The sequence below is a fragment of the Rhipicephalus sanguineus genome, chromosome 8 (assembly GCF_013339695.2).
Source record: "Rhipicephalus sanguineus isolate Rsan-2018 chromosome 8, BIME_Rsan_1.4, whole genome shotgun sequence".
Classification (NCBI taxonomy): domain Eukaryota; kingdom Metazoa; phylum Arthropoda; class Arachnida; order Ixodida; family Ixodidae; genus Rhipicephalus; species Rhipicephalus sanguineus.
In genome coordinates, this window is record NC_051183.1 from 68,871,585 (window position 1) to 68,895,882 (window position 24,298).

Consider the following 24,298-nt stretch of genomic DNA (forward strand, 5'->3'; position numbering starts at 1 on the left):
TGAACTTCAGTATCATGTCACTGTTTCGCTCCAAGGCGGTGTAGACCTCGTCCGCTGCACTTTCAAATCGGACATGCAGCACCACTGCGGCGGCTACTGGCAAAATGTCCCTGTTCCCTCCGCACAGCCGCGCTTGGCCGCAGCAGGTTGGCAATGGCCGCTAGCAGCGCAAGCGTGTGTACGCGGCGAAAAAAGTCGACTTCTCTATTCTCATGCGAGTTCGCATGCCATAACAGCTACAATAATACGGCCCGGAAACTGCCGAAGGTGCAGTTGTATCATTTTTCATGGAATTCCCACGAGGCTGATCGGCGAAAACGTTATAACGCGGCCGTTCGGCGCGCCCGATAAGCAAACGCGTCCTGCCTTCGCACGGTTTCTTTCGCTTTCCATTCAAGTCTCTGGCGTAACGAGAGAGGTCAAACCCATGCCCCCCGCCCTCGTTTTTTCTTTAATTTTGCCTTTACACGCACTCATAAAAACGCACGGACGGACATACACGAAGTATGGTTGAACCCCCACCGAAAAAAAACGGCAGATCCCACGCAGTGTGGGAATCGATGTAATGCGAAGCAGCCAGCAAAGCCCTGCATACATTGTCTTCTTTGCCATTGAGGCTAATGAACTCATTCATGTCGTGACATCTAGTTTGCCATATATCGCGAGATTGTCATACATGCATGCGTGTACGATCTGGATATGTCATGCTAATGAAACATATAATCTGCTACATATATAGGCCCTGCTATTTATATTCGGCAGTCCTGTCATGCCATACCAATTTAGGTATATATCAAGTTAACAAAATGGCCGCGAGTGCACCATGACCGTGGCGTCTAAATCATACCAACATGAGATGCATGTCATGATTTTCGTGTTAGCATCTGTTATTTATGTTCGCCACACAGACGTCGAGCAATACCAATTTTGGTCTTTATCAAGCTAGCGAAACGGTCCTCAGCGCACCACGAGCGTGGCACGTAAGTCATGCTGTGCATGACATGCGTGTCATGTTTTTCATGTTACCACCTGTTACTTGTGTTCGTCACACAGTCACGTCGCGCGATACCAATTTTGGTATATATGAAGATAGCGAAACGGCCGCGAGCGCACCATGAGCGTGGCATGTAAATCATGCTGTACATGATATGCGTGTCATGATTTTCATATTAACTCCTGTTATTCGTGTTTGTCACACAGTCACGTCGCGAGACACCAATTTTGGTGTATATCAAGCTGGCGAAACGGCCGGCAGCGCACCATGAGCGTGGCACGTAAGTCATGGTGTGCTTGACATGCGTGTCATAGTTTTCATGTTACCACCTGTTATTTGTGTTCGTCACACAGTCACGTCGCGCGATACGAATTTTGGTGTATATCAAGCTAGCGAAACGACCGCCAGCGCACCATGGGCGTGGCACGTAAGTCATGATGTACATGACATGCGTGTCATGACTCATATTAATTCCTGTTATTTATGTTCTTCACACAGTTATGTCGCGAGATACCTGTTTTGGTGTATATCAGGCTAGCGAAACGGCCGGCAGCGCACCATGAGCGCGGCACGTAAGCCATGCTGTGCATGACATGCGTGTCAGGATTTTCATGTTACCACCTGTCATTGATGTTCGTCATCAAGTCATGTTTCGCCATACCAATTTTGGTGTAAATCCAATTAACGAAACGGCCAGGAGAGCCCAAAGTCGTAGGCGGCTAGATAGATAGATAGATAGATAGATAGATAGATAGATAGATAGATAGATAGATAGATAGATAGATAGATAGATAGATAGATAGATAGATAGATAGATAGATAGATAGATAGATAGATAGATAGATAGATAGATAGATAGATAGATAGATGATAGATAGATAGATAGATAGATAGATAGATAGATAGATAGATAGATAGATAGATAGATAGATAGATAGATAGATAGATAGATAGATAGATAGATAGATAGATAGATAGATAGATAGATAGATAGATAGATAGATAGATAGATAGATAGATAGATAGATAGATAGATAGATAGATAGATAGATAGATAGATAGATACGCTCGAAGTCGCAGGAGTTCGCTAAAAAATGCTTCGCATTTAAAAAAAAAATTTGGCAGATCCCACGTTCCGTGGGAATCAATGTTATGCGAAGCATGCGCAGGATGGTGACTGTAGCGTAATTTTTCACATTGAGCGAAACGTTACGGAATGACGCTAGAGAAATATGGAAGTGGTATACGCGCACTCGTATGTTGAAGAGTCGCATATCTATTATATAATCAGTTGTTTACAGTTGCATAACGATGGCAACATCAACATGTAGCGCCTTTCGCCTGGAAGGACCACTAGCTCTATAAGTCTAGTCAATGCCATTACTCCCATACAATAAAGGACGGCGCCAACGGAAGCACAAGGATAGTGTTTATTTTGTCGCAAAATATTGGTAGACAATTCTTTGTACACACCGAGCTCTATCACTACCATGGACAATGCCATATTTGAATTAACTATATGCGGAACAACTGAGCGCTTGAAACGTCAGAAGTTCACGGTAAGATCGAAGCATGAAGAGAAGAAAAATCCTTGCACACGGGGTGACGCTGAAACCGACATTTCGACAAGGGGTCTAGCTGCTGCCTTGACGAATACAGCACCATTTGTTGAAACAAGGGCCCCAGTACCGCTTACCGCATAAAAGTACACGCAGGGTGTACAATACATTTTCATTTACTGCCAATAGATTTCTGATTATGGGTTTTTTTGTTCATGCTAAGCACCATTGCTCCTAATCCCATCTTAAGTCTTCTAAACCTGCGCTGAATATTGCTTTCCGTTTATATATCTGCACTGGCACCCAAATAACAAGCAGTAATGCCAAGGGAGCTCAGCTACAGGAGTACTATATACATCCCGCGTTCCCTATGCAATGTATAGGCAGTTTTCTGAACGAGAGAAGACGAGTAAAGGAATCAGGACTAGGATTAATAACCAGATCTTATGTCTGTTAAACGTACGTAGAGATGAAATTAAGAAAACCAACGGAAAAAAAAGTCACACAGAAGTTCAGATAAATCCCGTGCACTCCACAAGACCAAGTGCGCCTACGTTCGGGCAGAGAAATATGTTGATATCCTGCAAAATCTCGTGGGACTTTCAGGGCTAACGAATTCTGAGACGCGACTACGATAACTGCAGCTTCTGTAAAAATCATATGGTATAGCATGCTACAGGTATGCAGACACCGAAGACATGAGCACTGTTTGTAAAATCGGGGGTCATAAATAGTGACGGATAAAATTACCGAGAGCCTCTTCGGACTCAAATGCGATAGCTACGCATATAAGAATGTAGGGAACACTATGGCGACGCAGAGCAGACGAGGCAGTGTTTCAAAAGACAGGAAATATAAGAAGACAAATTTCGGCGCCTAGACATCCTTTTGTACGACAGGGATCCTAAATCAAACATAGTGCCGGCGAACTTGAATAACAACTAATTTATCAGACAAGATTTAAATATAACAGACTGAGTGGTGTATAAGGTATACCATTCATTAACATCGGCCTCCTGTAACCAGACATATATGCGTACGTCCAATACACTCCTGTAATAAAATCGTAATAAAATTAAAATTTCAGCCAATTGGCAGAGGTTTATCTTTGAGTTTCTGCAGCGCTTAAACAGACGAGGACAATGTTAAGGAAGGAGCAAGCCGCTGCGTCATCTAGTTTTTCCTGATGTTGTACTGCGAATGGTTTTACAAAGAAAACGATGGCCGCGAGTCAGCGCATGTGCCATCGATTACTCAACTTTGTCCTCATCTTTGTGAGGGCTACAAGAACTAAAATATTAGTAGACTTGATAGCATTTTCCTTCCAAAAAACCTAATTGCTGGTCTTGAATAAGTTGCTGCAAATAACAAAAACGCGCAGGGTCCCTTACGCATTCGCCCGAGACGACTCTAGGGCAAAAGTCACCTACTTCGTTTCCTAGTCAGCCGATGTATTGATCACCCCGTGTCCCTTTGAGCGTGCATGCTCCACCTCTCTCACCTTCTCTCTACCTGTATCTTTCAAAATCCCTCCATCCCTCTGCCCAGTGTAGGCTAGCATACCAGTTTTTTCTAGGCTGGTGAACGTCGCTGCCTTTCCTTTCTGTCCTGTTTCTTCCTTTTTGCGCATAACGTGGTTTCGCACTGCCTCGGTCATCGGCCCACCTTTCACCATGCGACGATGTCAAGTGATGACGTCCATATGTCACGTCATGTTATTTGACGTCATAGTTACGTCGTGATTATTTCACCCATTTTGGCTACCTGTGGTATGATGATGGCGTCGTATAATGACGTCATCGCGTCATGATCTTTTGCGCCACTCATGTTGATGCATACGACAGTGGACGCCGATGGTCAATTGTCGCGTTCGTTGAGGCATCTAATGCTTTCGCCTAATCAAACTGGACAAGGCACAAGCTGCAAGGGACGAGGACAAGCTCTCACCCTCCTTCGCTTTTTGTGTATTGTTCACTTTCTTGGCGCTTATATCATCGCAGGTATGCTTTCCCACTCTGGAACTCACTCTGCTCGTTTCAAAACAAAAAAAAAACTTCGCACAGTGACCTTTTTGCATCCCGTAGTGTCCTAGCCGCCATAAATCGCTGCACTGCCATCTGGTCGAGTCCTGTCCGTACCAGGCTGAACGGCAGCGCTCCTGCCAATCCGCTCCACAAGTTTTCGTCGGTCGTAATGTCCCAATTCACCCTTAAGAGGATAGTGGAAAAACGTCATGAGAGTAACAAAACAAAAATAAAAATAATAAATGGTTTGCTGATCGGCTTGTCAAATTAGAAAGGCATTTTACTTATGTCCAACAGATTTGTTCATATTTGATTATAAAACTTTCAAGTGTGCTTATATTTTCTGTATGGAAACAACATCTCCTGCGTTATCTTTTGTTGTATTTAACGCTTCCAGAATACGGTGAAAAGCAGTAATGTTCTGCTGCTTCTAGTGTTATACATTCTTCTCTGGTATCGTTTTATTTGATTCCCAGTGGTATGTCATCAAAACGCTAATTTCATTATAAATTCTCTGTCGGCCAGTGTAATCTTTCCATCGCCTCGATTTCGTAAAGCAGGTGAGGAAGACGATCATAACTCGATAAAGTTATTTACGTTTCTTTTCCATGAAGAGAATTCAGTGAAAATTATACTCCAAGGCGTTGAGAGAGTCTATTCATCATGTAGGTGTTCGCTCGGTTCCGGCCGATGGGAACCGGAAGAATAGCAAGAGTTACATGACAAGTTATTATGCTGAAATGGGTTCCTATAAACCCACTTTCGAATACGCGCATAGGCCCACTACGTACCTGAACCTTGACACAGTACACATTCTAGAAACGAGCACCTACGTCTGGCTAACATTAAAAGCTTCGCAAGCATTTTGCCCAATGAGGTGGCAGTTGTCAACCTAATTCTCTTTATGTTTGAGCTGTGGATACAGCCAAACTTGTACGTCACTTAAAACACGAGATCTCGGAAATGTTTCGTAATTAGAGTCCACTTCGCTGTAAAGGTCGCGGTCTGTAGCGCTAGCAATATCGCCGTCACCTGGAAAATATTTCGTTGTACGAGACATTATGTTGCAGAGCCATTAGTTATTGATATGGTGGACTATATTTATTATCGTATAATTAATAACTATATTATTAATATAGTTTGGAAAATCATCATTTTACTCACCGGAAAGCAAAATCTGTGATATTTGCGTTGCTCATAGGACGTAGTGGTGGCGTTACGCTACTGGAATCGTAGAGCACTTTTGCAATAATTACTACGGGTGACAAAAACATGACAAAAGCTTGCGCGCAGTCGGCCCACACAACTCCACGAAGTCCTCCCTATAATAGCAGAGAAATTAAACGAAGAAAATAGTATTAGCATTCAAGCGCGTGGTTGCCTAGGCCTACTATTTACCAGAACAAGCTGACTTAATGTTACAAACTGCCGTTCCTAAAAATTACTTCATATTAGGAACAACGACCTATTCCGTGCGTTCTGCTTATTCTGAAAACTGGATACGCTGACAAAACGCATAGAGTTGCGTAATTGGAGTGACTTTTGATGCACCTTTACACATCGCAACTTTTCGCACAAGCACTTTTAGTTTTGAATCCCGCCATGATTTTTATAGTGACTATGCGCGAAAACTTATGGACTAGCTCCGAGTTGAGCACGTGTCGTTTTGTTCTAAACAAGCGAAATACTTCAAACATATTTTTAACACAGCGTCTCCGAAATTAGGATTTTCTATTAGTGCCTGTGCCAGTCATGCTGTCGAATTTCTAAGCGAAACTATCAGAACCACTGCAAACATTGGAAAATGTTTCACGCGTTATCGTCGCAGAGCTAAGTGTTTCGTAACAACCGAAGTGGTTTAGTCAATCTTAATAACGTGGGACAGGCAGAGAAGTGGTGGGCTTGTGACGCCTCCTACACTAGGAAAGTTGAAATTCTTTGTGTGGCCTAATTAGTGTTGGGTAAAAATTCCTGCGACATCGCGTTCTTCCCGTTTCAGAACAATCTAGAGTGACTTCACGAGAGAGCGAAATCTGACGATGCGTTTTAACGTGTTTAAACGCTTTCGCACTCATTTTTTAGTATTTTATGTTGTCGGATTATTAATTTCCAACTTGAGCAATGTGAAAACAAATAAATGGCAGAAGCTTCCTATAATGAGATGACTCGATAATACTTAAGCATCATTTCAAATTATTTATGCGGCCTATACCTTGCTTCTTGACACTGTTTTCCCCCTATATCACGTAATCTTTCTTTTTTCAGGCGCGGAGCGAATATTTACTTTGTCCTTTGTTTTCTTAATTTTATTGTTTATTGGTTTATTGACTAGGCTTTTTTATTTTAGTTTACATATGTGGCGACAGAACAGTGCTGAAAAACATTTCTGTGTGTACTGCATGGTCCAGTTAGTTGCTAGAGCAGCTGCTCCAACCTGCTTTTCTCTTGCACGTCTTGCATATTTCACTTATTTGCAGAAAAAAACTGTTGTGGTGTATCCCTTTACCACTGAGTGTTAGGCTTGCCGCGGCAATTGTACGCTCCTGCTTTGATTTTCACGTTACCGCTGCGGAGAATGCCTGAAGTTTTGTACCTAACTGTAATAACTGTAGCTTTGACCACCACCCGCAACATGCTTGCTTGATAGTGTTTAATGCTTGTTCTATTTGTATTGTTAACAAGTCAAGATAATTTTGAGAATATTTTCAGCTATATAAATGGACACAGAAAACTTACTAGCGCAGTATAAACTGTTCCCGCAAGGCCGATGACGATGTTCGAGTACAACACAGGAATGGGAAACACTGAAATGCAGAGACGATAGTGTTACACAAAATATGAGTATATTTCATAGGCTTCTCGGAAGTTTTTTTTAATTTTGTTGGATAGTCTTCAGGAGGTTTTGGCACTTTTGTATATGGTAAGATTGTAGTATGCGGTGAAGTCACAGCAACGAAAAGACAAAAAATACATAAAAGATTAGCTAGGCAGAGTTCATATATAGTCTATTCACATGAAAAGAGAAAAAAAACACGCACACACAAGACACAGTCTCGTCACATAACAGTATAGTTCACATAAAATGTAATCACAGGAACACTGCGTATGTTGTAAATAACACGAAACGTCCAGCCACATAACAGCACAGAAATTCGCAAATTCCATTCATATGGATGCAAAATGAATTCGCACATGAAGCTATACATGCGACACAGTCGGGTTAAAATGTATGCATGAAATCAACTTTTCAAAGTTTTTTTTTCAATAATTTCCAAGTATGTCACTTCTTTCTAGGAACATTTTGGCTGCTAATAGTGCACGTTTTCGCAGTGTATGCTGTGGTCATGGACCTAGGACTTTTCGTAGGCTGCAGGGCTTACGATCCAGTGCAATCGAATCTCTTACTAGTTGTTGCGTTTCGTCCTGATCTAGTGGTCATTCAATAAAATGTTTTGTGTATCTTCATCCACGTGTCCGCATACGCATTCTCGACACTTTTCTCATGAAATTTTACGTAAAAAGTGTTCTGTGTACGCGGTACCCAGCCGCATATGGTGCACCAGTGTTTCAAAGGCCCTACTAGCGTTTATTGTTAAAGGGAGCCGGAGTTGAAGAGTCTGGTCAATGCAAAATAGGTCTCAATATCTAGAATCTCCATCAAATCATGTCGCGCTGCAAAGTCGAGCTGACATCTGCGGCAGTGTGTCTTTTAATTCGTTTTTTGTTATAGGTATCCCCCATATATTACTTTTGTTACGTGCTTGTCCCGCTGCTTCAACCACCACAACATTGCCTGGGATATTGCAGTGGCCAAGTATCCACCGGAATAGTATGGTGTGGCTTTGTTCACTTTCTTTTGTACGTTCCTTTATTGCTTCGTAAATTCAAGCCGAGTTTTTCGAATTGATGTCATTTTAGTGATGATAAGGCTACCTGTGAATCGCACATGATGACCCAAATATTTGCTTGTGTTAATGAGTTGATGTATCGTAACACAGCCAATATTGCGAGTAATTCTGCCGCAGTTGATGATGTCGCGTAACACAATTTAAATGTCTTGATATGGTCCCATTCTGGAATAACAAGAGCAGCCGTAGATGAATTGGTTTGGCAAGTACCGTTCGAACAAGGTTCTATAACCAGGATACCTGAATGTTACCTGGTATAATGCCATTTAGTGTGCTGCTGGTATAAACATGTCTCGCTTGCGAATGATTCCTTCAATAGAAACTTCGATATTAGCGGATACAAGTCGCCATGGTGGATAAGACACATCTTAGCTCCAAAGTTCATGTCTTGGTAAGAGGTTTTTCTACTCCTCAACTATCGTATTTATGCTAGCTTGATTTCTCTTAGTTAGTGCCACTGTTGTATGGTGTACTGAGACACAGAAATAGTGTCGGCAGAATTCTACTGCTCTCATCACAGGAAACGGGGGGTGTCATGCTTCCGCAATTACCAAGGCGCTCGAGGTTGCTCGAGGAACTCCTAAGCATAGTCTCAGACTTCTGGCTAGTAATTGCTGAAGCCGCTATTCAGATGAACGAGAAAACCCATGCATAACTGGGGAAGAATATGCGGTCTTTCGTTTGATCAGCACATTATGTACTGTCACTAGTGACGACACTGTCCCACCCTATGCTGCGCCTGCAACAAGCCGAAGAACAAAAATTATTGCGTTGACTTGTTCTTCAAGGAATTATATATGACCATTCCAAGAGAGGTGTATGTCGAGAGTAATACCCAGAAACTTGTGTTAGCTTTACTATAGTCAGAGGCTGTCCCTCATGATACACCTTTAAAGTCCTTTAGTTGTTTTCTGGTGAAAGGTAGTACAGCCGTGTTAGCGTGAGGCAGTTCTATTCCTCTTTCCTTAATCAATTTATCTACAATGTCTCTATTCCTTCCTGCGAAATTTTTTAACACGAGAGTGTTTTATGCCGGGGTCCACCAAGACTTCAGTGACGTATTTCCGTCACGGAAATGACGTCCAAAAAATTTATACCATCAGATAGCAAAGTATTAAAAGTTCGGTCAACGGGACATCGAACCCACGACCGCTCGGTCCACAGTAACAGATGTCGGGCGCGCTATCCACTGCGCCACGGTCACAGACTTTAGAGGCTTTACAAATGCGCCTTTTATATCTACCACTCTCCCGATCGGCGGGGTAGCGTTGCCCTCTGGGAGCGATAAAGCAAAGTAATTTGTCATTACTGTGGCCTCTGCGATTAGCACCCGCAACGCGTTACACGTCCGTCCCATTCGGCGCGTTTTCAGTAGAAGTTCAATTTTTGTCAATGCCTTAACACACCGCGAGGTGGCGACCTAAGCCCCAAGCGTCGTAAAAGCGTCGGCTTCGCTCATAGCATTATGCTAATCCACACCAAAAATAGCTCTGCGGCGCGCGCCTGCCTCGCCCTGGTGTAACACTGCGTTCCCCGCTCACGCGCTCGCCCCGAGAAAAATTGCGGCCGCGCTACCGCAATACCCTCTACCGGCGCGGCGCGACGCGTTTTGCGTTTCCCTCTAATTCTGGCTAGCGACCATTGTCAACGCATAGTGTTGCCATAGTCTGGCCCTGGTGTTTAATCATATTTTCACATGCCGCAGGATGGCGACCAAGTTCTGCGTCCAATATGCGACGCTCTTCTTCACACCTCGTTCTCTGATTGCGCTTTCACCGTTAACTACTACAGCTACCACAAGGGTTTCTTTATTCATTTAACATGAACGTTAATCGTCGGGATGAAGATGTACCACCAATCATCAAAGTGGGCGCATCCACGTTAAACGGTGCTATAGCTGCCAGACATCAATATACATTGTGCAAACTCTTCTATATCTTATACAGTAAACATTCAGTTACTTCTGTAAGGGAACGCTTTACTTTCGTGTTATTCCGATTCCTATGACGGAGGGATCAACCATGTTTTTAACATGTCTGGTGCATGAACCGGAGGCCCAAATACAGACAACATCTGGATATAGTGAGTAATGAATTCCTGGTGGCAATCTGCGTTGTAAATCCGCCATGACACAATTAATCAAAAATGGACCTAATACACTGCCTTGAGGGACTACTTGACTGAGACAATGAGGAGAACTCTTTCCTTGGCTTGTTTCAATAAATACTGTTCTGTCTTTCAGAAAATCAGCCAAAGTGCGTTGGCCGGCTAGTTGGTTTATCATGCTGAGTTTGAACAGTGCGATTGAACGCGGACAGAGTATAAAGCGCGCACACGCACACACACACAGCGCTGACTTTCAACTGGAGATGTTTATTTTCATATGCACGTGGCGCATATATATACATATGCGAGCAGGTGAAAACAAAGCAAGAAAGATACAGAACAAGGACCAAAAGCGCATGTTATAGAGCAATCACAACCTTTTGCAACCGAACTAGGGTGACGGATCAAGAAATGTCATTTCCTTGTCGGACACTTATACAGATGACATGCTGATATACTAATAATTTCTTTTTTCTATTTCACAGGCTTCAATAATCTTGCCCTACGCTCAGGTATCGTATGTATCTAATATAATTCCTCATTTGATTCCAGAACTTTAGATTTATTACCAGTTTTATTTTATAAAGCACATTTTCGGAATATTTGGAAAATCGGAAGTAAGTGCTCGAGAGGAAGTGCTTGGAAGAGGAACAAAACTAATACTCGTTGCTCGAGCTACAATAAACGGCAACGACTCCAGCCACTACACATTTTTCTCTAGAATAGTGACAAGCTGTTCCGTAAAAAAACACCAATGATGGCATGCAACGTAAACTTTGGCACCGGATTTGAAATGAAAACGCATTTGGGCTAAGCCGTTTGTCGAAGCTAATATGCTTGCGTTCACAGTACAGCATTTCCCTTGTTCTACATTTCGTCGGCAAAAACAATCTATAAAGCACTCGTATGAGCATATATAATCCAAGAGAACTGTTTATTGAAGAAATTTTCGCCTAGTCAGAACTGTGATATCACATTGCTTTAATTTATACTTAGTGTGGATATAAAGGAACCTGATGTTTCTTTAACATTTTTTTAAATTATGTTGACTTGATTTGAAAGAAAATGTACGCACTTGTGGACACAGCAATAGCAGAGCTGAAAATTCCCACTGCGCCCACACTTTGCTGTAATAAAAAAAACAGTTAAATCATATATTTACTTTCTCAGCCAATACAGAAGTACAGCGCCATTTGACCTATTGAAACGGCCTGCATTAAAAAGCACACCCGCATACCAAAGGCACTTTGAATCATCATCATCATCATCAGCCTGTCTACGCCCACTGCAGGGCAAAGGCCTCTCCCATGTTCCGCCAATCAACCCGGTCCTGTGCTTTCTGCTGCCACGTTATACCTACAAACTTCTTAATCTCATCTACCCACCTAATTTTCTGTCTTCCCCTCACGCGTTTGCCCTCTCTTGGAGTCTAGTCAGTTACCCCAGTGAGTTACTTTGGATATGGCTCATCAAAGACAGTTATTGTCTCTTTATGAAATATTTTCAAGGCACAAACATCAATTGGAAATTTAAAATTAGCTAATGTAAACCATTTGACATAACCATGGGACAAAACTCATGTCCGTTTTGAAGAAGTTTCCCAAATTTGTTGCTTATAATGCCAAAGAATCTTCCCCTAATTTTAATTATATCTCGATTCATATCTAACATGCAAGTAATGATATCCAACTATATAACATCTGCAATATCCATGATATGTAACTATTTTTGATGAGAATATGTTTACCCGCCCCTTATGTAACGCCCCTGTAGAGCTTTTAAGGTAACAAAATGACAAAAAAACTTGCATTGACTCTCGTCTTTTGGGTTATTAGCTAAGTATAACACTTGAGCTATGCACTCACACTGAGCACGAAGTAGACGACGCAGGCTGTGATGCCGACCTTGTTGTCGAATCGCATCCGAAGGTACTGTTTTTTTTTTTCAGGAAAACAGAGAGATCAGCAAATCAGTGGTAAAGCTTTGTTTCCATCAGAACACAGGGTTAGGTGATCGCAAATAAATTGTCTTTGTCGTTTAGTAATATTCTTACATGAAATGCATTCCCTCGCCTAGTCTACGTATAAGACAGTCTTGTCCAACACTGTTTTTTTTTCAAGAGCTTTCTCCGGACAAGCTATCATCGGTACAAGCTGAATTCTGTAAATTTTAGTTCAAACGTTTTGTGCTTAAGGGTCAAGGACTGGTTCACTAACTGCTGCATTATCTCTGATGTCATGTGCAGAAGCTTGTTCCGTCACTTCGTCATTTTTTGGAACACCCAGAGTCCTGAATTGCAATCCGATTAGTTCAAGAGCTCCCTGTAAAATGTTTATATCTCTTGGATGGAGTGTATTAAACTTCTCAATAATATAAGACTATATTTTCTGTCTCTCGGGGACAGGAAGTAAATCAGTCCGATATGGTTGTTGCAGAGCGAAAAGCGGCGATTCTTAAAGATTTTATTTGAGGATGTCTTACCGTTCTGATTGTCGTGAAATTATCAATGTTAGTTGCTGCTCCCTTGTCACATGCGTGGCAGAGGCGTGTTTTTTATCACCTGTAAGATGGCGCGAAGGGTCTTCCCGTCTTTCGCATTAGTGGGGCTTCCCGACTTCGGCTTTGTATTTGACCTACAGGGTGTGGTCGCCTGCGCTCGCACGCCTATCTCTTTAACCTCACTGTCTGCGGTGAAGCCGTAGACCGCCCGAAGGTCACTTCGCTTGCTGCAGGGGTAGTGCCTGCGAAAGGAATGAGCTGCTAGACTTTCTTCGTATGATATTCCAACTTGTTGCTTTTGCATTCAATGCTTCGCCCTTGCGGCGAAACTGACTTTTGCCACCTGCTCAACTCTCCATCTCTCCTGATCTTCAGCCATCATAACGTCACATGACTCATAACAACAGGAATGGTTACGAATTCCTGGCCCAACCTCTATTTATTCTGTCCATCACTGCACCACGACTACAGCTGCTTTTTCTACTATGTAATGACAAATTCGTCGTTATGCAAGCGCAAATAATTTTCACTAGTTCTTGTTATTTTCTTAAGAGAGACGCTCAGCGGAAACTGGAAGCTTCAAGAGATGAAAAACACAAGGCCTGCGGGGAGCACGCAGCACAGTGCCAGCGCAAGCTGAAAGAGCGGCATTTCTAGAGCCCGTTCTAAACACTCTTGGGGAAACTAATACAAATACACATAATACAAATACACATGCAGTGTATCAATGGCGCGCTGCGTAGCTGATCGAGGAAGCTACGCGTCGACTTGAAGCAAAGCTGGCTTCTAAAAAGCATGGACCGGACCAATTTGTCACCAGTGGATTCGGCACAGCTGTGGCGGGGCTACAGGCGATAAACTGCCCAGCCTAGCCTTGCGCTATCGTTATTAATAAATGTCCCGTAGCAAAATGCAAACAACATTCTAGCATATGCAAAGGCCACAGCCTGTACTATTGCTGCCCATTCATCACTCCTAGTTCACATGTGCTCAACAGTCCCAGCGTAAGTTCCCAATTTAATAATAGACGCCGCGCATCATGGTTCAGCCTGCACAGCAGGCAAACTTTTCAAACAAGCGCGAAGCGTCACGCAATTTGACGGATAGCTTAACGTTTATGCTCGAAGTGTACTCTCACGGCGCTGCAATGCATACTTATTTTTGCTTTTAACGGAAATGCTCTCGTTAAGAAAGTGGAATAATTTTACCTTGCAGGTGACATAAAATATTCCTTCTAGCTTTTTTATGACAGCACTTATGCACGAATAGCAATATTTTACGTTCTGTAACACTTTCTGTATCAATCATATGTCACGTGTAAGTACCTATCTGTCTTTATATTCACATGCTTTTGAACAAACATCTCTTTTGTTCTGTTTCCTCTGAAGCTGCGCGTGTCACAAAGAGTATTTAAATATGACTGAGAGCATTTATTACCTGTCACTGGGTCATGTGTGCAATGTCAAGGTGACTATATAAAAAAGCACGAATTGCTCCTTTAATTATAAGTGTTACAAACTTGTTCCAAATGCACAACAGAAGCCTTGATATTGCTATTTCTTTAAATTGACAGGAATGTATACTTGTTGGTTTCACGCCTCCAATTTCATGATGTGCTCATGGATTCTCAGCTTGAATATTTGATTCATGAAGCAGCCAAGACAATTCGCTTATAATCGACAAACATCTGTATTCGGTTTCATAGAGTATATAAAGCAGAAAACAGAAGGGACGCTTAGTGAAGTTGCTTATTTAGGGACCAGGGCATATAACGCGTAACTATAATCCATAACTATAACCATAGAGCACAACCAGTCGGGGCCAGAGCATATAATGAGTGAGAATCTTTCAGCTAAGTCGAAGTAAAAACAAAAAAATGAGCCATTTCACTCAATGAATGTGGACGAGCAGAGAAGTTGTGTAGCACTCAGCCCAGAGGTGACCGGGAATTTCAAGTCTAAGCCGGTCACACACCTTGCAACTATATTCAAAATGTCAGTCCAGAAAGACCCCTTTGATTTTCGGCAACAAAATCCGACATGTATGACCGGGGAGTCCCTTTGAACTTAGCGTATGCTCCCTTAAAAAAAATCATTTCAGAAGCGTGCTTCTTTTTGCCGCGATATGCGACGTCTGCTGTGGCTTGCCGCATGCGCTTGGCGTTCCGTGTACGATCCTAATTCGTGGTTACAACCCATGTGTTCCCTTCTTTTTAGGAGCTAGCTCTCCAGGTTCTTAAGCTGGTCAATGTCCCTCGTCGTAAGTGTAACCTTAGTGCCATAGGCGACCCCTACAGGCACAGCTCGCGCGAAAGAGAAGTCTTCTTCCGCTTGCTCTTCGAGCGCCTTGATGATGATATTAACGCAGGCAAAACCACGTATAGCATAGCCAACTGTACCATGCGCACGCTCGCGCGAAAAAAAAGTCTTGTTCCTCTTGTTTTTCGAGCGCCTTGATGATGACATTAACGCAGGCAAAACCAAATTTCCTCCATTCCTCGACCACACGTTCGGCCACAGCTGCAAGGTCTGCGACCGCTTGTGGTTCGACAACAACCTGACCACAATCGCTACTATAAGAACGTGTTACGTCTTTTTATGACAATAGAGGAATTGTATGGAGCATTCATGGTTTACCCGATTATCTCCAAACCAGTTCCTCAATCATCATTCACTTCGTGGATATGGCGTGATTTTTTTGTGTGGACCAGTGGTGCATAGTTGTGTTTGCCGAATTTCCGCGGAACATTCGTTTTTTTCTTCATTGCTGCCGGACGACGGGCGTGCCCTAGCCATATGCACTTTCGCTGTAAAATCGATGACATGTCAGCAGACATCAAGGATCTTCGATTATCAGATATTCTTGCGCACACGTCTACGGCAATCTTCTTGTTCTGACGGCCGGCGCTAACAAGACATAGGACTAGAAGAGTGCACATGACACAAGCTCTGATGCGATGCATTCTTCTATTCATCTGTCCCATTCGCTCTGGTCATCATGAGTATATTCTAACTCGCCCAATTTGCTACCTTATATCAAATCTTGTTGTTCTTATTGTCCTTATTTAAGTGACCCTCAAGGTTACCAACGATGGCTGGACTATGGTTCTGTCTTCTGAGAGAATATACATATATCTCTCTGTTTATCCTAAACGTATCAACACCTCAGTCAACAACCCATCGTACGGTAAGTCTCACTACACTTCATTACTGTCATCATCAGCCTGACTACGTCCACAGCATGCAGAGCAACAACGTCTCATATATCTCGCCTATCTGATCCTCTACTTGTGGCGGCCACGTTATTCCCGCAAGATTCTTAATCTCGTCTGCCCACCTAACTTTCTCCGCCTCACGCGCTTTCATTCTCTTGTGATCCAGCCTGTCAATTTTAATGACCACTGGATATCTTGCCTTCGCGCTACATGCGCTGCCCATGCCCATGTCTTCTTGGTTTCGGCTTAGATATCCTTAACAATTGTTTGTCCCCTGACCCACTCAGCTCTCTGCTTGTCTGTTGAGGTTACAACTTGTCCCAACATACTAATGTCGTCTTCAAGTTGTACGCCTTACTGTACGGTGGTGGTGGTGGTATTACAACAGGCGGAGTTAGCCAGGTATAAAAAGCCGGCAAATGTTTCGTCGAAGCCTGACGTCTTTTGATAGTATTGCTCTGTCAGAGAAAAAGCACCATCCTTCGCACGTCTAGCGAAAAGCCTGCGAGATGGACAACGTGCCCATCACATGACCTACCACGCTTTCAGAATCATTTTCCAATGTTTCATAACCATGCGCTATACGTGTATTTACTTACGCGACAACCACTTCTAGCTTAATGCTCCGTAACGGCGTTTTCAATGTATTAGAGTACAATAAAGCATCGCGCTATGTGCTCTTGCAAAAAAGAAATAAACACAAGAAAAAACACGCAATAAACACAATTCTGTAAATCTAATACATGGCGCATTCTGGCGAAAAAAGAAAAAGTGCATCCATTTAGTTCGGTTGTGTGGGAAGCAAAAACTGGTCTCCAACATCCGCACATAGGTCGTCGGTTGGACGTGAAAAGTAAACGCATGTCTCATGCAAATTCTCACGCCATATTTCCCGCTGTAATGCAGTCACAAGAACGTCGGCCTTAAATCAAATACTATTGTTTTTTGTCGTTATTGTTGTTTTAGAATTCCTTTTCGCGAGTACCCGTTTTCATGAATCACATTTTACGTTGCTTTGGAGTCATGTACTGCGGCTGATACTCCCGTTTACACTAGGCAACTAATAATACAGTCATATATAAACGGGGACTGACACACATGGGTCTGGTTTTCGTTATATTGACAATCATGGTGCTTTTGCTTGATAATGTTTCGAGATGGTCACACATGACGTCATCGTACATCGCGTTTTGATTAATGAGGTTACATGACGTACGTCGTGCCATCGCGACAAAAGCCTGTAATACAGCGGTTACGATAGTACAGCTGTCACGCTATTGGCGCGTCTGGGTTGCGGACCCGAAATATGCGGGTTCGATTTGAATGGAGATGAAATGCCAGAGGACTGCCTAAAGTGCGATGTGAAAGAATCCCAGGCGGTCAAACTTTTACGAAGCTTTTCCTTACAGCGTCTCTCATGGCCGCGTTCGTACGTTTACGCTGCAGGCTATAAGCCACCAAGTGTTTGTGGGCCCTGTTCTATAGCAAGTCATTTTACAGTGAAGCATTATATGGCTAAGGCATGCCCGTCATCCGCGGGAAAAAACGTACGTGCCAGAGAAATAGGGCAAAACCTACTACCCACAACTGGTCCAGTAAACACGTAGAAGGCAACACACGGGCGTACAACACATATTTAGATGGTGCACAAGCCGCCAAACTCATGCGGTAAGCTAGACAAGACGGCGCATGTCGCAGCAGAAAGTCGCACACTGCTCAAATATAAATATTCCAGGAGAGAAGAGAGAGAAAAGGTTTATTATGGCAGAAAAGCTGAGAGGTCTGCCTGAATCAATGTTCTGGCCTGCTACTCAGCAGTAGGAAAGGGGAGAGTGGTGAAATATTCCAGGAGCATACGCTAAACTAACCTGAAAACCAACTATAGCTGGAAATACGTTTCAGATTTCGCTGCAGAGAGTGTAATCGGCTATGGTTTGAAATTCTGAGTCACCTCAGTGTCTTTCGTCAAAACAGGTTCGCTGGTCATCCACATTCATAGAGTCCAAAACCTCTTCAATTTTTTGTCATAATTGAGTTCTTGTCATTATTTCTGCAGTAACAGAGGAAGTTTGTTTTCTCGTTTGCTTAGGCATGCGCAGGGTTCTCCATTGGGGGGGGGGGGGGGGGGGGGGGGGGTTACATAGGTTACCGCGATTGCTATATCGATGCTTAACGAAATAGCAGAGCTAGCCGAATGCGTTTCGCTGTACTCTTTTCGGCTTATGGAAAGATTCCGAGTAAAATCCTCACGTACGAATTGCCCAAATGTTAAGAATTACCCTACCCTCTGTTTCATACGTTTTACCACAAGTGACGTTTATATTGACGTGTGTTGTAGGTCTGGGGTTCAAGCGTTCTTCTCACGAGTTTTTCTCATCTGCAATTTCAAACGCGGAGTGGCCTAATGAAATAATGTGACTGCTTATTTTGTTTCAACTCTTCATGACTCAGCGCATATAATTATAGTTTTCATTTTGTATTTTGTTTTTTTTTTGTTTTTCCACAAAATGCGTGTACTGGCACTGCTTGACGCTGAATTGCTACAGGCTGGGAATCCTAGTCAAGCTCTCCTGAGCTTTTTATTTTCTTCCCATGCCCTCTTGTAAAGTGGTCAATAAAATAAACGAAATAAAAAGAATTTATCCTCGAACGGCATGACGGCCGGGCGTTTACCTGAAAAACGGACGTCACTCGCAGATCGTAGAGCAGTGGAACCACAATGAGAGAAACGATGGCCGCCGACACTGGAATGCCGGCCAATGCCCAATCAAGATGGAAGCCGTACGCATAGTAGTGGCCCACGAAGCTCACCACGCCGACGGCGGTGGCCACGGAAGCCAGAACGGACACGGCCAGTGCCGCTGCCGGAATACTTCGACCCCCGAGGAAGGCCTCGAGCACAGCCGAAGTGCCCCTGGTGTCATCGGGTGAAATCTGCAGTCAAGCACAGTGTATCCTTAGAATAATGGCACAATTTCGACCGGTTACAAGAAAGCAACAAGACAAGATAGAAGTCTGAAATCTTCACTAAGGAAAAGTAAAACTCGCGAGGTTTCCTAAGCAGGATTAACTGAGAAATTGATCCACAGTGGCCGGATTGCTGGAAGGAGCTCAGCCCTCTAGAACATATGCTCTGGCAGTGTTCTGCCTTAAGGGATACGTCACTCACCAGCAAACAGGACTGGGAGGAGGCCATCTCAACTACCGCACAAGAGATCCGGTCAACGGCTGTCCGGAATGCCCGTGAGAGAGCGTTGAGACATGGCTTCCTGATTCTAATATGGGAGTAGCCGGCAGTGAGCCAGGTGCCCCAGCGGGTCCTCCCCGGCTAGTCCCGCAGGACTTCAATACAGTCCTTTGTCTGTCTGTCTGTCTGTCTGTCTGTCTGTCTGTCTGTCTGTCTGTCTGTCTGTCTGTCTGTCTGTCTGTCTGTCTGTCTGTCTGTCTGTCTGTCTGTCTGTTTGTTTCCGTACTATGATGTGCAAGTGCGTGCGCCCGCAGGTGATGAGGCAGCACCACGAACTGCACAGCAGCGGATCAGCCCAAGCTCATACCAGCGGCATGTGTTTTCTGTGGCTTGCTAATTTCAAATCTGACCAAAGTGAAACGCGTATGTCATCGTGTGTGCAACGAAGAACAACCACATAGGAATAACGTTATTCTGTAGGATAAGCAGTAGAAGGATACCTGCATTTTTGTTGGACAAACGCCGTTCTGGTAGGCCACCGGTAAGTGGCTAGTCCGTAGAGGCTATACCCGAGAGCTAAGATATATATTGGACAACAAATGGAGTCCATATCGAACTGCACTGAGCAATTATGAAATAAAGTTTTCCTTTTATTGGTAAATATTTAACATTTCTATCTTGTTTCGTTGATTTCCTTTGACCGGTAAACCGGACGATGTCTAAGTGACCAATTAAGAGAGAAAGGTAACAATGTAAAATTCGCCAGATCCCAAGCCTTCTGGGAATCGGTTTCATGCGAAGTAATCGCAAGCAGTTGTATGCTGCAGTTTATTCCGATAGCAATTATATCGACAGTCGGGGCTGATTTTTGCCGTCGGCGCCGTCATGCACCGTATATGTATATGTGTATATATATGGGTCATTCCATGCCAAGTGTCCCAGACGTGGCGCTCGCACATCACCGATTTTGCTGATAAAATTTGTACCTTTTTCCTGTGCCACATGGAGTATTGTCGCAAAACATTTTTGCTCGAAAAAAAATTTGGACGACCATGGTGCCCTCTCGAAGTTCCCTTGTATTTGTTAAACTGTGCCTAATAGAAAAATGTGTAAAAAATCCAATTTTGTGTGTTGAGCTTCTAAACCGGGCTTGCGCTATCGCAGAGGTTCTGTTTAGTTGTCCTATTCATTAATTCCGAAATTTTTATGTTTCGCTACCAGTTACGTATCTTCAAATACTACAAAAATATTCAATGTTCGTGATTTTTTTCTGAGCTATCCGAAACCCTCCCTAACCAATCTTAATAATAGTATGATTTTCACGAAAGTGTACTTCATTACAAAAATGTTTAGGAGTAAAATAGACTTCAAATAACCCACAAAAAATTGTTAAATTATAGCATATATGCGATTTGTCGCATGTTAGACCGTATTTTTCATACTGATGCGGTCCAAGTAAAACTCCTCGTCATGCGGCGTTTGATAGAAGACTTCATCGATAAGTAATGCAGAAAGTCTAATCAAATCATTTTTTGTTTTAAGGAAGAAAATTATTTTTGAATTTCGCCCTCCGAACGCGCCCTGCATTTCATTTTGTTGCCACTTCGCCGCAAAGCATGTGGTCGCCCTTACAGCTACACTCGTCACAGGCAGCGGCAAGATGCGAGATGTATGTCAGTGGCTCGTGAGGGGTCGAAAGTCTTGTCGCGTAGATGTCAGGGCGACGAGTAATGAACTCGCGTTACAGTGTGAGCTTGCTGGCGGACCCAATGGGAATTATGGACGCCAGAAAGCAGCATATGGCGTCGTTGGCAAAATGTGCTAGAGGGCCGTCTGTACAACTCGTATACCCAGAGAAACAAGTGTATAGATGGGCATTATTTCTTTCAGTATGTGTGTGCTAGTTGTGCACCAGACAGTCATATCTCTTTCCGTCCCGAATTTTTCGTACCCTGGTAGAACAAAATTTTTCAGTGCTCCTTTCTAGCTAAGAGGCTATTGAAAAGCATGCAAAAAATAAAGGAGACTCTAGGTACAATAGCTTTCACGGGAGAATCATGTCCAGTATGCTGGACACTAGGATTCATTTGTTCCACTTATGGGTACGCACATTCTGCTTTCTTCTTTGAAAAAATGTTGCTGTTCTTCCTGTCAGAGAGTTAATTGTCTTTTAAAACACAAAAATGGTTTGTTTTGACTTAAAAAGAAAAAAAAATTCTATTTCTAACTGTCGCGCATAGCGTTGAGCACCACAAAGGGGTAAAAAGCTAGGAGGGAACGCGCTGAGCGTCCACAAGCCAACTTCCTCCGACGCCGCTGCCTCCTCGTGCTCCAGGCTCTTGGTAGAATTCCCAGCGTGCTCCTGGTTCAATTTTTATGACTGGGTTTCAAGATTTTCACGTGACGTCTTTCCTAGTTTCTTTTCTCTCCTCCATGTTTAGCACAATGCGCGCCAATTGCATCCCGGTGTCCAGTGCACTGGACATGAATACAATCTCGCATGGCGAGCAAACATGCAATTACAAAAGCTACCTTTTTGGAACATTGTTTCAAGAGGCCATAAATCAGCTCGCACGATTTAAGTTATTTGAATTGCGCGAAGATAACTCCCCAAATAATTTTGTATGCTTCAGCACACCATGCGAGCGCGTTTCCTCTTGATTGACGCCATTACTCTGACGCACCCCCATAAGAAAATGGGGCTGAAGGAGGAACTACATTCAAAAAGATATTTCTCGCCTCTTACACAAGCTGTCAAAGTGGTTTCGGCTTCGATTGTGGCTTTGCTTGCTTTTCTGCTCCGCTTTTTTTGTTGTGTCCAGTACACTGGTCACGGGATCGGAAATGGTTATACGTGAAATCATCATACACTCCCATGTCAGTTTTGGTCTATACCAAGTTAAGGAGGCGATCGCGAGAGTACCCAGACCTAGGCGGCTGGCTGGATGGATAGATAGATAGATAGATAGATAGATAGATAGATAGATAGATAGATAGATAGATAGATAGATAGATAGATAGATAGATAGATAGATAGATAGATAGATAGATAGATAGATAGATAGATAGATAGATAGATAGATAGATAGATAGATAGATAGATAGATAGATAGATAGATAGATAGATAGATAGATAGATAGATAGATAGATAGATAGATAGATAGATAGATAGATAGATAGATAGATAGATAGATAGATAGAAGCGCTCGAAGTGCCTTGGATTTGCTAAGAAATGCTTTGCATTTGATGATAACTTCTGCAGGTTATTTGCAGATGACTGCACCCTGTACAAAGAAATCAACCTTCACGATGATTATATCGCCTTAAATTGGGCCTTAGAAGCAGTTTCCGCTTGGTGCAGTGATTGGCAAATGCACGTCAACGAAAAAAGTCCACGCTCTAATCCATAATTAGAATAAAGCATTCATCCCAATTTTTTTACGTCATTAATTCAGCTATTCCTTTCAAAGTCACCAACTATAAGTATCAAGAGGTCATTCTGTCACATGACCTACAATGGGACGTTCATATTCATTATATCACATCATCTGCGCTACAAAGACTTATTTATAAAAAGGCAGTTGCCGCAAGCATCACAAGACACAATCTTACTGGCTTTAAATAAACTTATCCGACCCATCCTGGAGTAGGCAAACTCTGCCTCCGTACACAAAAAAACTTACCAGCAAGCTCGAAGATGCGCTAACCAGATGCGCCTACGGCAATGTGAGGACAGCGTCCTCTCATGGCTACAGAGAGTGACCATTGCAGAAAAAGAGCTTTTCCCGAGTGAAAGCGCTGTCTTATTTATCACTCGGAGGAGCGCACGTGGCGTTGTCTCTCGTGGGCTAGCGCGCATTCTTGTGAGCTGTTCCTATAGGAACAGCTCACAACAGCACACGACAGCACACAGCGTGACAGGCTACAACGACCGGAGGCGCCGACAGCCAGAGCGCATAAGGTGCTTCGCATCTAAAGCTACCAAAATTTCTGCCACTGGCAACAGCCTTTCTTGCACATACTCTGATTTCTGAATTCTCGGAGGTTAGTTTGTAAAGTATATTCGTTTGATGTTACCTCAGGCTGACCTGCAGTTTCGATATATGCGCTCCGAACATTTCCTTTTGAGCTTCTTTCATCACTACAATAAACAAAGTGGCCTCTTGTTCGAAAATTATGTTAGCTAAAGTTGTACGTTAAGAACCAGTGTGACGGTGTTTAATGCAAATATACAGCGGTGTAGTATGAACATTCATCCAAGTAAATGTGCCTTGCCGAAGCATTTACATAAATTGGTGACTTTCAATGTACGCCCTAAGCATTTATTGAAATATAATTGCTGCGACGTTGTTCGTATGCAAATCAGGCGCTTTGTTTTGTTCAGCAGGTAATGTCAGCCTCTTCAAGGGACCAGGCTAAGAAATGGAGTAGTGCTGATCCTCGATACAGACAAAAAAACTGGGTTCTATTAAGAAAGCATCAACTGAAACATAAAACACCCTCCTCTAGGACAGGCGCACTCGAAAATAAAAAGTTAAGCATGTCTAATACAACAACATATTCTGGCACCACTGCTGATCAGCCTACTGAGAGAATGATAGTAGAGGCTTAGAAATTTCAGCTTTGTAATTCGTTAAGAAGCATGTTACACGTTATTCCCAAGGAAAGGAAACGCATACTTCATTCCGAGCTAGAAATCCACGCTTCTGGGTAATCTTTCAATTCTTCAAAGGAAGGTTCGCAATTCCTGCCATCATTGAAATGCAGACCGATCTTAATGCGAAACTGTCTGCCTCGGTGTTACAG

At 43.1% G+C, this 24,298-nt stretch overlaps 1 protein-coding gene across 1 annotated transcript in view; it reads right to left on the reverse strand.

The window, feature by feature from the left end:
• Positions 1 to 24,298, reverse strand: part of LOC119402048 (putative sodium-dependent multivitamin transporter) — a 53,235-nt gene that overhangs the window by 23,762 nt on the left and 5,175 nt on the right. The window contains exons 2-7 of the mRNA XM_037669129.2: positions 18,978 to 19,238; positions 12,457 to 12,522; positions 11,667 to 11,718; positions 7,314 to 7,381; positions 5,742 to 5,899; positions 4,621 to 4,761 (exon numbers count right to left, since the gene is read on the reverse strand). Of these exons, the coding sequence (XP_037525057.1) occupies positions 4,621 to 4,761; positions 5,742 to 5,899; positions 7,314 to 7,381; positions 11,667 to 11,718; positions 12,457 to 12,522; positions 18,978 to 19,238 (746 nt within the window). The remainder of the gene's footprint in view (positions 1 to 4,620; positions 4,762 to 5,741; positions 5,900 to 7,313; positions 7,382 to 11,666; positions 11,719 to 12,456; positions 12,523 to 18,977; positions 19,239 to 24,298) is intronic.